This window comes from Ursus maritimus, unplaced genomic scaffold (assembly GCF_017311325.1).
Source record: "Ursus maritimus isolate PB19 unplaced genomic scaffold, ASM1731132v1 scaffold_6, whole genome shotgun sequence".
Lineage (NCBI taxonomy): Eukaryota > Metazoa > Chordata > Mammalia > Carnivora > Ursidae > Ursus > Ursus maritimus.
In genome coordinates, this window is record NW_024426774.1 from 36,917,567 (window position 1) to 36,934,144 (window position 16,578).

At 41.1% G+C, this 16,578-nt stretch overlaps 1 protein-coding gene and 1 gene segment (V, D, J or C); one reads left to right on the forward strand and one right to left on the reverse strand.

Annotated features, from left to right (window-relative positions):
* Positions 1–16,090, forward strand: part of LOC103671488 — a 66,432-nt gene extending 50,342 nt beyond the window's left edge. Inside the window, 2 exon segments of the V gene segment in view lie at positions 11,777–11,813; positions 15,565–16,090. Of these exon segments, the coding sequence occupies positions 11,777–11,813; positions 15,565–15,899 (372 nt within the window).
* Positions 1–16,578, reverse strand: part of RPIA (ribose 5-phosphate isomerase A) — a 110,307-nt gene that overhangs the window by 27,395 nt on the left and 66,334 nt on the right. The gene's annotated exons all lie outside the window — the stretch shown is intronic.

A 16,578-nucleotide genomic window follows, 5' to 3' on the forward strand; every position in this document is an offset into this window, starting at 1 on the left:
TCTTCTATTTTTTGGAAGAGTTTGGAAAGACTGGGTATCAATTCTTCTTTTATTGTGTAGTGGAATTCGTCAGGGAATCCATCTGATCCTGGACATTTCTTTGTCAGTTCCATATGGTTTCTGACTCAAGGAGTATATGTACTTTTCTTCTTGGTCTATGCGTTCCATGCCTGTTGCTATTTCCCGATGGATTACCCTTTGTGTTGATCTCCAGCACCTTCCTCCCTCTGCTCGAGCCCGGATGACCTAACTGGAGCACGTGGCTCATACAGAGCAGCACGTGCAGACCAGCTGGACGACCCCCTTTCCTCCCATCATCTGGCCTGATGCCAACACTATGAGAAAGAGTCAAGTCCAAGTCCCGTGGGAAGACATAACAATCAGCAGGAATCTCTCAGGCAAGAACAGAAATGATCTGTCTAGAAGGAAGGACTTTCTATATCTATCATCGTCTTTCTGTGTGATTATTCCATGTAAGTCTCAGTGCTACAATTAGTCTCCCACCTTAGTCACTGTCCTACTGCTCTGGGAGATATCAATAGGCTCTGGCACTTTTTGGAATGAAGCTCACATGACACAGAGCAAGAGAGACTCCAGACCCATCTAGAAAATATTTCACAAGTTATCTGGTGCCCCACCTTCTTCAAGGATGGATACATATCGTCATATCTTTTGTCATATCTCATGGACTCACATTACACTACTCCATCTGCACAACACTGAGCCACTGCAATACCAGCCTGGAGTTTTTTTTTTTTTAAAAAAAAAAAGGAAGGGAGGGAGGGTGGGAGGGTGGGACAGGGGGAAGGGAGGGTGGAAGGAAGGAAGGAAGACATTTGTTGATGAATCCATAAAAATTCTATTTTTTTCCTAATTAAATTATATATCCAAGCAGCTTCAATGTGATAGATTCTCAAATACACATATTTGTCAAATTCAATTCAAAAGAGCAATCACTAAACACCCAGTATCAAGGCACAATGGAGAATACTGAACTAACTGGATGGGGTCACTTGCCTGAAGTTGTTCAGTTTCTAGCAGACAGATTAGAATCTGATTACAAAACCCCATGCAACACGGCAGGATGTGGGAAGTAGGTAAATACCACATGACCAAAGTAATCACGTGACCCACTTGGGGAGTTTGTGCTCCCTCCATTTTCACCCTCTCCTTAAATGGCCATCAACCATTGGCAGCAATGGAGAACTTATTAGGTATAAAGCTCCTCATCCCCAAAGCTTCCCCATTAGTCTGGTTCCAGCCCAATTCGGTGGCAGCGATTCTGAGATTGGTTTTTCTTTCAGAATCAGTAGTCTTGCAATTCACGACAGAAGCCTCATGCTGCAGACGGGCTTTGTCAGCCTTTGTCTCCAGGTGACAGCACGAAAGACAACCCTACCCTTTGCTGTCAGAATTTTATGCAAGTAAAAAATCAATTTCTAATACATGAAATTGTTCAAGCTTAGGACAATATCCATTAGAGTAGCTATTATTGCCCTTAATAAATACATTCACCAGCATAAAGATCATTCTTGCATTAATTGGATGCATTCTGCAGATTGGCTGAATCACCCCCATTTAGTGAAAATCACTGAACTGGCTCTTGGAAGGCAAAGGTTTAGACCCTGACTGTGTGCCTGCAACCTTAGTATCATTAAGGGCGCCCTGGTTTCCTCTGTTATAAAAGTCAAATAGTTAAAAGCTCTTTCCAGCTTTAAAAATGATGTTTGGTATCCTGAGTCCTAGAGCAGTTGTCATGCTGAAAAAAGAAACATATGTCCGTGTTGCATGAGGTCATTTTTCATTCTTTCACTGGATTTCAGATAATGCATTTAAAAAGTCCCCTCCAACTTAGACCAGATGGCAACTGTGCAAAGAATTTTCCTGGCCTGCAAATATTTTGCCAAGCACCTCAGGAAATGTAATGGAGGTGCTTTAATTGGGAGGCAAGACATCTGGTTCTTCCCCCCCGTCCCAGTCCTTCCCTACTTATGTAGCCTTGAATGAATCACTTCCTCTTTTAGAGACCCAGTTTTCCCGTTTGTTATGAATGGAGCTAGACACAGTTTGTCTCTTCTAGCTCCAACAATCCACGACCTATAAAACCCCTCCAAGGAAGCACCAAGTCTATTTTCTATTCATTCTAACAGGGTTCCAGCGTCAGCTGTCATGGAGACAATCCCAGTTTTAGGCACCACAGTCAGTTTCCGGGGTTTCAGAAACTACCAAAGACTAGAGCATGCCAGAGCAAAGAGAAAAACTGATTCCCCCGACTCCTGGACAAACCTTGTTTATTTCATTCATTTATTCTATAAATATGTAAATGTGTCAGGATGCCAGATATCTGTTAGTCACTGAAAGCACAATGGTGAGTAAGAACTCATCTATCATCAAGATATCGTAATTCGCCAGCTTTGGGTTCAAAATACATAGAAGGGACAGAGAACAATGGATGTTCCCTTTCCTAACTGCATCCCTGCCTGTTCTAAGAGCACACTGACCTCATCTCTTGAGGAATTTCTCCTTTCTGACTGGATACAGTCAGGTGAGGATGTCACGGGGGCCCCTTTTCCTAGCCCAGGGGTGAGCACCTGACCCAAGCTAGGTTCAACAAACTTCCCTGCTTGCTGAATCTTGAGGAAACGGACACAGACTGAAAGCATTTCACTCCATTTAATAACAGCAACCTGACCAGACTGTTCCTACTATAAGAACATTTGTAAGTGAGTATGAACATAAATGAGAGGCTTGGAGGCACTGCCCTTCCAGTGACGTCCATGATGCCAGGCACAATTTGACCCTCCCCACCTCTCTGACTACCACCACCGGAGCCTCTCTCAGCCCCTACTGATCCCTGAGTCCCAAGGGACAGGCCCTTCCTTGAGTCCCAAGACCCACCCATCTCCTGTCCTTAGGAAAACCAGCATGACCATACCCACTGCCTCGATCCCATGATTCCCAAAAGATATTCACAAAAACAAATCAATCTGATACGAATAGATTTCCACAGTCTAGGATCTTCAGTCTTACAACTGATTGTTATCATTTACCACTTATCATGCTTGATTTTGTCCCTGAAAGTGCTCTTTCCTCTAATTCAGTGTTTCTGCTATTACACACTGCTCCTCCTTCTGTCAGCACTTCCTGCCACATCTTCCTCCTTCGCCTTTGTCGTTCCAATCATTTGCTTGAGCTATATCTCACGTAAGCAGCATATGGCTGGATTCGTCTGTTTTATTCACTCTTCTTTGTCTTCACAGTGTGAAATTTTTCCCGTTTATATTTTCAAGGTATAAGTTTTTCAAAAAATTAAGGGAAAGTTGTCACGCATATATATTATGAACATGTGTCAAAGATTCACTTATTAACGACAAAACCAGAAGATAAAGCGGGTTCAAAGGAAGACATATGTTTACATGTCTACACACACACACACACACACACACACACACAAAATCCCTTTCAATGCCAGAATAAGATCGTTACATAAGGGGGCGCCTGGGTGGTGCAGTCATTAAGCGTCTGCCTTCGGCTCAGGGCGTGATCCCGGTGCTCTGGGATCGAGCCCCACATCAGGCTCCTCCGCTGGGAGCCTGCTTCTCCCTCTCCCACTCCCCCTGCTTGTGTTCCCTCTCTCACTGGCTGTCTCTCTCTGTCAAATAAATAAATAAAATCTTAAAAAAAAAAAAGATCGCTACATAAGATGCATAAAGAGTTAATGTCTTACACAGCAATAAGACTATAAGCATTACAGCTGTCTCCTCAGACAAAAATAATTTATCATTTTCATGACATCAGTTTTCTCTAGGTTAACATCCAACCTTTTGAGATCTAGTTTTTAATCAGTTGTAATTTATCAGTTGTATTTAGAAAAGTAAAAAACTTTATTTCTCTAGCAAGTCAACTAACCTTGAAAGGATACATAGTGTTAAAAAAACAATTACTCAAGACACTGGTTGAAGAAAAGGCAGACTTAGGACCATCACGATAATGTGGAGGAACCCCTGCAATGAGGTTCTGCAGTGGAAGGGACAGATTGGGCCCCACTCCAACACAAGGAGAACAGGGAATCTATAGCCAAGGAGCAGGGTGGGGGTCAGTGGATGGAAAATGACAAAGAGAAAAAGCCCCATTTAAGGGAGGATCTGGTTAAATTGACCTAACAGGATTCTTGCTGAAGGCAAGCCAGGGTGATCAAATATTGCCTGGGGACAGTGAAGGCCGAGGAAGCCCATCAGACATTGACTGCGATCAGATATCAAGGAGGGGGAGTCTGGTTAAACCGACTTAGCAGGATCCTTGCTAAAATTGGACAATGCAAAAATGAACACAGAAGCCCAAAATTCCATGCCCACTTGAGAAGACAGCTCAGAGGAGCCTGAGTGGAGTTTGGTCCAGGAGAGAATCTTTGTCAATTGTCATCTTTTTGCCTCATTTACACGTTCTGAATAACTTAACAGCGTTTATTATATAGTTTGTGACTGTTCTATTTGGACTTAGTCTTTTCATCTTATTTTATATTTCTATTTATCTAATACTTTCCTCTTGATTTTTTAATTTCCTTTTCCCAAATTTTGCTAGATTGGCTTAATTTTCTTTGTCCATTTTTCTTTTTCTTGTAGTGGCCTGGAAGATTTTTTTATCCCATTGCTTTTGAATGCCTGTAACTTTAACCCCTTTTATTTCCAAGTTCAGTGGAGGCAGCCCAAGTGTTATTCCCCCTTGAGCAGCGTCATCCTCCCACCCCCAGACCCAGTCCCTGATAACGCTGAAGTTGCATTTTCCAGGGCTTTGTGGGGAAAACTTAGTACTGGCTATGTCAAGGACCCCTCCTATTTTTGCAATGGAATGGAAGATTCTAGATTTCAGTTTCTCCATCAATTCAATCACAAAATTGAAATCTTTAAAAAAAAATTTAAATCTTAGTGATTTTCCACAAATGTTTTTTTTCTTCTAATAGGACTCCTCCTGATTTTCAATCACAAAATAAATTTATTCTCATGTTTATATTTCTTCTATCATTGCAAGGGGGATTTTGAGCAAGTGGTACACAGATCCATTATATTTAACTTAAAAGTCCAATTATTCCTTGTTTCAATCAGTTGTGTTTCCGTGTTGATATTTGTGTGCGTGTGTTTTCCTGTAGGCCTGCCCTCTTCCCATCCTTCTGTCTTGTTTGGAACTCTAGGTATCTGCCAGGATAATCAGGACACTGGGGGGAGGAGGGGGAGGGAGGACAACGGAGAAGGGAGTGATCTGTGCTTCCTCTTTCACCAGCACCAGACTAATAACCTTTAAATGTATCTGCTGATTAGGATGGGAGGGAGAGCCAACAGCCAGCCTAATTTAATCCCATTTATTTTTTAAAATTTTTTATTTAAATTCAATTTAATTAAAATATACTGTATTATTAGTTTCAGAGGTAGAATTGAGTGATTCATCAGTTGCATACCACACCTAGCGCTCATTACATCAAGTGCCCTCCTTAATGCCCATCGTCCACCTCCCCCCACCCACCTCCCCTCCAGCAACCCTCGGTTGTTCCCTGTAGTTAAGAGTCTTTTATAATCTGCCTCCCTCTCTGTTTCCATCTTACTTTATTTTTCCTTTCCTTTCCCTATGTTCATCTGTTTTGTTTCTTAAATTCCACATATGAGTGAAATCATATAGTGCTTGTCTTTCTCTGACTGACTTATTTCGCTTAGCATAATATCCTCTAGTTCCATTCACATTGTTGCAAATGGCAAGATTTCATTGTTTTTGATGGCTCAGTAATATTCCAGTGTGTGTGTGTGTGTGTGTGTGTGTGTGTGTGTGTGTATACCATATCTTCTTCATACATTCATCTATTGATGGACATCTGGGCTCTTTCCATAGTTTGGCTATTGTAGACATTGCTGCTATAAACTTGGGGTGCAGATGTCCCTTCAAATCACTATGTTTGTATCCTTTGGGTAAATACCTAGTAGTGCAATTGCTGGGTCATAAGGTAGCTCTATTTTTAACTTTTTGAGGAACCTCCATACTGTTTTCCAGACTGGCTGCACCAGTTTGCATTCCCACCAAGAGTGTAAGACAGTTCCCCTTTATTTGCATCCTCACCAACATCTGTTGTTTCCTGAGTTGTTAATTTTAGCCATTCTGACTGGTGCGAGGTGGTATCTCATTGTGGTTCTGGTTTCTATTTCCCTAGTGCTGAGTGATGTTGAACATTTTTTCATGTGTCCTGTTGGCCATTTGTATGCCTTCTTTGGAGAAATGTCTGTTCATGTCTTCTGCCCTTTTCTTGATTGGATTTTTTGTTTTTTGCGTGTTGAGTCTGATAAGTTCTTTATAGATCTCAAAGGAGCCAATTAAAGAAGGATCCAAGTTAAGATGATGGATTAAACACATACATTCCATCACAATACCTGCTTGTTAAAAAAAACAAAAAACAAAACAAAAAACCACTAAAATACAAAAAAGATTTTAAAGAATATTATTTTAGAGAAAGAAACACACAAGGACAGGAAGCATAGGGCAGGAGGCAAGAGCAGCACAATATTAGGTCAAGTGGTAACCAAGTGACCCACAGAGCTGAATAGAAGAGCTAATGGGAACAGAAAGCACAGATCAGAATCCTTCTGGATGGGATCAGGATTATACATGTTGAAGGCATGAGGCAGTGTTGGACAGTGGGCAAGAAAGATCTGAGCCCAGGTCCTTACCCCAGATGAGCAAGACTGGGTGGCGCGTGGGGGATGGGAGCAGTCAGGGCTAGGTCCTGAGCCAGGAGGGAGAGGACAGAGTGCCCATGAGGGACCTGAAGATTTGAAACAGAGAAGAAAAAAAGGTATGAAGAACCAAGCCTGAATTCATCAATTTCACAACTGCATCCAGAGCTAGCCCATTCACAGTAGTTGTCCATGATGGGTTTCTTGGTGGTAGGTTAAGAGAGGACACAGGACTAGGATAAGATGCTAAGGGGACAAACAAAGGGAGAGCAGGGAACTCCAGTGCAGAGTTCAAGGGACCTACCACTTGTGTATAACCAACCAGAAACCACACCACGTGATATGTAAATCTGGGTGGCTGAGCCTCTCCAAGGGTAATAAACCCCAGCACTGGTACTGCTGTTTTCTTTTTTACTCCAGGAAGACAGAGAATACCTGCAGCCTGCATGTCTTCTTGGAAATATCATGAGCATCTACGTTTTCCACAGCAGGCCAAAAATCTTGGGTCATGTTGATGGCACAAACGTGCACATGTTTGGGCAAAGGACTTTGCTTCTCTCAGCACCTCTTTCTTCAGAGATAAGTGGAAACAGACACAGCTCCAAAGCCACAAGGAAGCAGCAATTTCTCAAGTGACCTCCTCTGTCTCACTTCCTCTCAGCTATGGAGCCAGCTTTACCCCTTAGGAATTCAGGACAGATGTCAGTCTGTGGCACTCCACCTAGAAGACTGGCAATTGGTCAAATTCTAGGCACCACTGAATGTGGACTCCAGAATTTTGTCTTCACCTTGTGGGCTATCAGCTTAAATCAAGTACAAATGACAGCCATGACAATCCTACGGAGGAGTCAAGCTGAAGTAAAAAGAATCACCTACCTTGGACTCTACTGTGATTGATGAGCTAGAAAAAAATATTGAACCACAGACTTCAAGATGGATTATCAGATACAAATATTCCAGAGCCAGGTAAGGAAGCTGCCATCCCTTAAACCTTGCAAAGAGCAAAATTATGCCATGTGTCCCTGACAAGCTAGGTGACTTACTATATGTTACTGCTGCAAGTGAGGTGGACCTCTCCAAACAGGATGGTTCATTATGCCAAATAAAAAGCAAAAAAAGTGCTTCTTGAAATGTTAGATGTGAAGAACACTGATAAGATAGTTCACCAATAGTTTTCAGGATGACTTACAGGTGGGCATTTGGTGTCTCTCTCATTCTTACTCTCTCTCCCCTCCTCTCTCTCTCTCTCTCTCTCTCTCTCTCCTCCACAGCAGTTGAGAATTTATTCTAAGAATTGAACTTTGCTGGGGGCCAAATGGGAAACAGCTTCAGTGATGAGTTTGTTGGAATGCTCCCCCCAAATTTCTATTTCCATCACTCTTATATACAAATTCAAGAATCTCTCAGACTAGTTTATTGGCATTTTGCCCTTCCTCAGTAAAATCAGTATTATCAAGGTCCATCATGGACATTTTGTAGAATAGTAGATCCTGACAGAATCTCACAGGAGACAACCTTTGCCTTCGAATAATAAACCATACACATATTAAGTATCTCAACCATTTCTCAGTGACCCATGTTATGTTACAACATCACAACAGCCATTCTTATCGATCACTACTATATGTGATCAATAAAATGGTTTTTGCCACAATGGTTTTTATAAGCACTTTTTATTAGTAGCAAATACTGTCTTAGTACAATCATTCAGTTGTACTCTTCAAATTAGATCCCAATTTCACATTAGGTCCCAATTTCACATTATTCATTGAGGAACATAAACCTTTGTAGAGTCTTGTCATCTTTATCATTCCCATTTCCCAGCCCCTACATCACCCCCACATCTCCTATGTTTGCAAAAGAGTATCTCCTGGGCAGAACCAGGAAAACCACCTTTTTTGCATTCTCAATCTAAAGATTATAGAAGAATGTTTAATTGACAAAGAAAACTCATGTATGTGTGTATATTATTTAAAATTATATTTATACACGGTACACGAATACTGAGAATTCTGGTAGGCAAAGTCAGAGCTTACTCTTTATCAAAATTGATGCAGTCTTATTGTTCCTGAAAACCACAAAATGAATGTATTCACCTAATTTTTAAAAATTAGATAATCTACAATATACAGAAGGGGAGAAAGTGTCACCGCTCTCCTCTTCCCAAAACACACCTCTGTTAAGCCCAGGAGATAGCTACTGAATATAGCTCATTGTATTTCCTTCAGGAATTACCCTGCATTTCTATTCATATATATCCATTAAAATAGAATCAGAATATCACACAAAACATACCATTCCATAGCCTGTATTTTCATGAACACCTACCACGTGACCACATAGAAACCCACTTCATCCTCTTATTGGTTGCTTAGTGCTCCATTACAAAGCTCTAACATAATTAGTTTTACCAAATTCCCATTGATAAAGATTTCAGTTATTTTCCATTTCTTCAACTTTTAAACAACATTTCGAGGAGCAATCTTGTACACATATTTGAGCACATTTGTCTACTCATTTCCAAGCCTAGGACAATTTATGGAGTTTCCTATCCCTTCCCCCACCCCAGTGTTTTCTGCCATGCATGCTGCTTGCATTCGGTGTTTCTACTCCCAGGGCCAATTAAGTGCATGAGCTCTGAGTTCCAACCCCAGCTCTGCCACTCACTGCTATGGTGAAGTTACTTAAAGTCTCTGCACTCAACTCTCCTCATTTACAGAATAGGGAATATATCAGTTTCTAGTTCCTAGATCTGGGGGGATAATTAAATGTGGTGATTCATGTACAAAGTCTGACACTTTGTAAGTGCTCAATAAATGTCAAGTACAACGATTGGTATTGCTTGTATCTCTATAGAGAAAATCACTCTATCCTCTTTAGGATCTATGCTGACCATGCCCTCAGTCAACTATTTTGCACACCAAATGTCCACTTAACAGTTTCTCACTTCTCTCTACCTCCAAGATTCCTCTCTTTCCTCATCATCTGGGGAGATCTGCTGCTGATTTTGCTATGAAAGACAATAGCAAAGCTCTTGGTGACAGAATCAAGGAAACCTACCCCCACCCTCAGAGTTACAGTTACAATTTCCCTTGCAAAACTTACAATTGCAGCGGTCAGTATTAGTCCTTGGTCTATTATAATTTATTAGCTCTTGTCCATTATTGATTTTCAACTATTCATTGTTAGGTGGTTTTTCTTCCTTTATTCTGCAAATGTTTATTGAACATTTGCCAAGTAAAGATATGGACTGGGTGTTCCAAATACAAGACAATGAAACATCAATTTAGAATCTAGTAGGGTAGAAAGAATCTGACAGCAGATAAGAACAATTAGGCGTTCTAGATCTGCCTCTGTGCTCTGCCAAGTAGAGATCACTTGCTGGGGGAAAATCCAAGAGAAGGTCTCTTGAGTTGAGTTTTGAAAGAATTCATTGTTCACAAGCTAACACAGGTGAGTAAAGGAGTTTCCAGTCAGAGAGAGAGAGAGTTTTATGAGAGCTGGAAGCCACAGAAGAACCGTAAGGAATGGAGCATGGTGAGGGGAATGTATGCTGAGGTGGGGATGGAAGGCTAAGAGGGAAACAAGACTGCAGTAAGTGGAGCTGCACTTAAAATGAGATCTTTAGTGTCCTTGATGGGGTTACTGTGGAAACACCACGGATGCCATGATTCCCTGGCAGCTCCAAAGATAGTATGCACTTAGTTCAGCTCATTGAACATGGTGGGTACCCGCCTGACAAGAGATGACCAACGAAGTCTACTTTCTACTCTATTGATCTTTGTTTTAGGGGCGCCTGGGTGGCTCAGTCAGTTGGGTGTCTGGCTCTTGGTTTCAGCTTGGGTCATGGTCAAGCCCCACACAAGGCTCCACACTCTGAGCTCAGCATGAAGTCCTCCATCTCCCTCCACCTCTGCCTGTCTCCCTCCATCCCCCACCCGGCTCACGCTCTCATTCTAAAATAAATAAATAAAATCTCTATTGATCTTTGTTTTAGTTTCGTGTGTCATCTCTAGCTTAATGCCAAAATACCTTTCAAAGTAAAACACGGGCCTTGATCTGATATACATTTAGTCTACCTTTTTTGAAACAACATCAAGGCAAAGGAGAGGTTCAAATAGAAAAACATTCTTTAATAATTTGTAACTGAGAGAAACTAGAATCCCGTAATTACACTGATTGAGGTTTATCATTTGCAACAGCTCCCCCACCTCCAGGAGAAGGCATAAAAGAGTGTAATTTTTAAAACTTGTTTGATTTCTTTGTAATTTCCTTTCAGCCTACTTTTCAAGAAAGAAAGAAAGAAAGAAAGAAAGAAAGAAAGAAAGAAAGAAAGAAAGAGAGAGAGGGAGGGAGAGAGGGAGGAAGGAAGGAAGGAAGGAAGGAAGAAAGAGAAAGAAAGAAAGAAAGAAAGAAAGAAAGAAAGAAAGAAAGAAAGAAAGAAAGAAAGAAAGAAAAAGAAAGTCCAGATATGGTAGACTACTAAAGAAAGGGACCATCAGGCCATAGACATAAATAGATATATCCTCTTCCAGGATTTTAGATCTCGCCTAAGGAAACATTCTCTGTCAGGGAAGCCCTGGGCTTTCCACACCTGCTGGGAAAAGAGTGCAGCTTCAGCAGCGGACCCAGGGCTCGGTTCCCCTTCAGTAAGAAGGGTTTTTATACAGTGACACAATGGGGAGCTACCACTGTGGTGGACGTTCGGCGCAGGAACCAAGGTGGAAATCAAACGTGAGTAAAATCCAAACCTTCCTTTCTCAGTTGTCTGTGTCTTATAATCCCTATGCCTGTGAAGGGATCTATAGAAGCGGACGCTTTGAAACCAGGTTCTGACATCCTCTGGGGCAAAGATAAAATCTGTCAACAAACTGGAAAATTGGTGGCACGTTTTCTATGAAGAACAAAATTCAGTCAATGAGTGAGGATAACTCATCTAAGCGATAGTTTCAGAAATTTACTGGCAAAGCATAATTACACATTCTAAAGAGAGCCTTGCTCGATTGTCAGAAAAGGAAACTCAGTTTTTGTATAGGGGGGAAGTTAGAAGGAATTACTGTGTGTACACGTTCGGCCAGGGGACCAAGCTGGAGATCAAACGTAAGTATTTTTCCAACCGATTCTTCACTGTTTCTAATTGGCTTGCTTTTTTTTTTTTTTTTTGACTTTCATGTGTTCTAATTAGTTACCTGTCAGGGATAAAACAAATTTCATTCCCAGATTAGGTACAGAGGAGGGAAAACTGTTCCACTGGAGGCTACCTGAGGGCTAATTTTTAAGATTTCCAAATCAAAATAGGGTTACTGGGGAGAGAGGCTTGCTACCTTTTCAGGGAGGGTTTTTGTAGAGATGGAGGTTAAGAGAAGTCACTGTGGTTCACTTTCGGCCAGGGGACCAGACTGGAGATCAAACGTAAGTACATTTTTGCTCAATTCTTCGTGAGGTTTTTGTCCTGTTGTATCATTTGTTCAAATTTGTGACATTTTGATAAAATGAGCCATTTCTGGTGACCCAAAAAGTAAATAGCAGAAAAACAGAGAATAGCCACCTTTTCAGCTAAACAAATTGTTGAGTTTGTGATGAGAATAGGCTTTGTGAGGGAGAATGGAAGAGAAACAGCTGGATTTTTCTCTGAACTGGCCTTTCTACTATGATTGGCGTCAGAAGGAGGTTTTTGTTAAGGGCTAAGTGTCAGAGCCCTCGCTGTGGCTCACGTTCGGCCAGGGGACCAAGCTGGAGATCAAACGTAAGTACACTTTTCTAGTCCTTTTTCTTGTCGATTTGTGAAATTTGGGGTTTTTCACGTATGGGATGTGAGTTGAGGTCAATTCCGAAGAGAATGGGATTCTTCCGAAACTCAGATGAGTAAGGTACTAAAAATCAGTTTGTCTCAAGGAAGAGCGAAGAGCTAGTTAGTTGACATGGCATCTAAATTGCCAGATTTTCTATTTCCATCAGTCTAATGAGCTTAGCAGCAAACAGAGGTTTTTGCTGAGGGGAAAGTAATTAAGCTAATACAGTGGACCACCTTTGGCCCAGGGACACGTCTGGAGATTAAACGTAAGTAGATTTTTCTCTATCGCTTGTTGAAATTTGGGTCTCAATGCCAGTACTGACTTTTAGAGGCTTACGTATGAATTTGTGCAGATGAGTACATGAGACTATTTCAGATTTATCACAAACTTCCAAAGTAAAACTCAGCTGCAAAAATGGATTTGTACAAAAAGATTAATCTAAATTGTAAGATTCAAAAGGAAAATAGTATAGATGAAAAAGAATCTTTGGAGCTCAAGAGAAAAAGCAAACTAATTTTTGTTGCGTTTTGCCAAATGTTATATTGATTTTTGCTCATTACATATGATACAGAAGAGAAATGTATTTCTTAGTCTATTTTCTCTCCTCTGATAAATTATTTTATAAGATAACAATTAAATTCAATAGACTGCATGAAAAGTCAGTAAGAAGTTAGAAAAGTATACTTGTTTGCCATGTAAAAGATAGTTTGAGAACCAGCAGCAATGCCATCTTTAGAGTCTAAAATGTGTGATAAACTATCAATATTCATAAATTCTACAGAGAGTCTATATCTTGAGAGATACTGCCTTTTTAAAAATCCAATTTCTATATTAGACTAACTGTAAAATGATTTATCATAATGGTGAAAAGATGGTTGTCGCCAAAATCCGTTTTTAAGAAATTCATTTAAATGAAGGAAAATAAAATAACTGGTTATTTTAAATGCCCACAGACTTGTAGAAAAATACTAAATAGTTTAGTGAGTGTGTTCTTTTATTTCTCTTGTTACTACTTGTCATTTTTTTATACCGCCAAAGAGGCCACGGCACGGCTTGTGTGGTCTGTAGGCCTCATGGCGGTCTTCTGTCATGACTGAATGACTTTCGTGACCTGGCCACCGTGCCCGTGTGGCAGTGAGCCTAACGGCTAAAGGCCACGGTCTGTTCCACTCTGCTCTGGCGGCTTTTCCGACACAGTGATACAAGTCATGGCGCTAACAGAAAAGAATAGAAATGTGTGGGCACTGAGCTAACATGGAAAAAATAGGGAGAAGTCTGACTTATTAGAGATTTCAGAGCTAAAATTCACATTCATTAGTATATCCTCTTACTGAGAATTTTTTTATAAAAAACTTAAAGCTACTTTTTTTTTAATGACATGTAACAATTTCAATCTCCTCTCATCAAATATATTTAAATAACAAAAGTGCAATCTAAAAGAAAGAAATATATGTAACTCCTTCAGGGTGAATCCCCATCAGCAAAAATCTAATTTTAAGGCCATCTGCCCACTCCGGTTTTGATCAATCAACTTTTTACTGAGTTCACATTAAACACTGTTAGAGAAAAGATAAATTTGTGACATGCTTTTAATTTTCAAAAATATAATGGCTTGGGAAGGATTATGTTTCAGTTGTACAAAATATCTCCTCATAGACAAATGCCATTAAAAAAACTAAATATAAATGTATTTTCCAATACCTTCCTTCTGTGATAGAAATTTTTTAATCTGGGTATTTTATCCCATACCTTCTAAAATAGTTCAGTAATTTTTTGTTGTTTACTTCAGCTGATTTCAAATATGATGTGTAAGAAAGATTATTTTTGGTCTGCAACAATTCAATAGGACTATTTTAGAGCTGTTTTAAAACTCTGAAAACTCTTGCAGAGCTTTTTAAATTATGTAAGTATTTTAAACTATTTTAAAACTATCTTAGAGACTTCTAAAAACCTTTTTACTAATTTTAAACTCCATTAAAAGCTAATAAAATGTCTTATAAGAATTTCCATATCAAATATACTAATTGTTTAATATTTTAACGCAGGATGGATATTTTAAAGGTGTCAAGATTTACCCAGATAGGAGTATCTTCATAGAATACGTTCCCTCCTTTTTTTCTAGAACTCACACTATTTTGCTGCCAAAGCTATTTTATAAAATTCTCTGAAAAAATTAGTAATGAGGATTAAAAGAGAAAAAAAATATATCAAAATATAAAAAGTTCAGTATCTTAGGTTGAACTTCTTGGTTAATGGAGGTTAACTTCATAAAAACCTGTTCACTTATCTGCAGTGTTCTTCCAGCAAAGGAGTTCTTGATTTGTTATTGTAGCTCTTGCTCTCCGACCTGAATGCCCACCAGGGGGATTTCCAGGAGGCCATCTGGCAGCTGCTCAGGGTCAGAACCGAAGCTAGCCAGTTCCTCGTAGGCAGGTGGCCAAAGTTACAGTTGACTCCCCTGGTCTGGTCTGTTATCGCCCCACGTGATGACAGCCATCAGACCAGGGCTCTGTCTTCCTTCGAGGCCTTTGTGAGAGGTGAGAGAGTTGCCGGCCTGATCACACAGACTCAGGCCTTGGAGCCACTCTGTAGGGGGGTCTGGACCTCACACACTCAAAGAAAACTCAGGAAGGATGAGGCAGCCTGCTATCACTGCATGGTTCTCGGAGAGCCATGGGGGAAACGATCTGTGTAAGGGGGTCCAAGACCTGTTCTCACTTCTCAATTCTGAGGGGGTCAGATGAAATGGCTCTTGTGTCTTTGGCTGAAGCACTCGTGTTTACTGCAGAAGGGCAGTAAGGTGAGGTCGGAAAGCAAAAAGTCCTTAAAATGGCTGTAAAGATTCAAACAAAACAATTTAAAACTTTCTTAAGAGGTAGGAGCTAGAGAAAAACCCAAGATGGTGGAGATGAGATGCTCCCTGGCCTCCCTCACTGCTATACAGGATAAGCTGCTCTGTCTGTCCCTTCTGGGCTCTCGGATTGCCCACAAACGATATACCCAAGTGGAGAACTTCCCTGTTACTTAGAGACCATTCTCTGTGCTTCCTTCATCAGGGAATGATGCCCAGCCATCCGTCTTTGTGTTCCAACCATCTCCGGACCAGTTACACACAGGCAGTGCCTCTGTCGTGTGCTTGCTGAATGGCTTCTACCCCAGAGACGTCAACGTCAAGTGGAAAGTGGATGGTGTAATCCAAAACACAGGCATCCAGGAAAGTGTCACAGAGCAGGACAGCAAGGACAGCACCTACAGCCTCAGCAGCACCCTGACGATGTCCAGTACGGAGTACCAAAGTCATGAGAACTACTCCTGCGAGGTCACTCACAAGAGTCTGCCCTCCACCCTCATCAAGAGCTTCCAAAGAAGCCAGTGTCAGAGTGTGGCCTAGCCGGCCCCACCACCTGCCCCTCAGTCCCAGCCTCCTTGCCTCCCCCATCAGGCCTCCGGCCCTTTCCCCATCAGAGACCCATGCCTGTTGCAGGCCCTTCTCCCCACCTTATTGCCTCCCCCTCTTTGGCTTTAATCATGCTAATAATATTTGGGGGGAAATGAATAAATAAAGTGAATCTTTGCACCTGTGATTTCTCTGTTCTTCCTGATTTAATGGTTGTTATACATTGTTTTTTTCTAATTACCCAATTTATCTCCTAAGGAACTAAATATTGAGTTGCCATAAAATACACCATCATTTATAAAAACCCTCATCTCCCATTCTACCTACCCTACAGGCCTCTACAAGACACTCTTCCATGAAAGCCATAAGCCACCTGTTTTCATATCCCACTCCCCTGCGCTATGGCATAGAAGGTCTGCTTCCTCATTCTACCCTCCTCTGTAGGCCCTCTGGGGCCTTTTAAGGGGCACAGTCCTTATAGCCACATATCTTTTTTTTTTTTTTAAAGATTTTATTTATTTATTTGACAGAGATAGAGACAGCCAGCGAGAGAGGGAACACAAGCAGGGGGAGTGGGAGAGGAAGCAGCAGGCTCATAGCAGAGGAGCCTGATGTGGGGCTCGATCCCATAACGCTGGGATCATGCCCTGAGCCGAAGGCAGACGCTTAACCG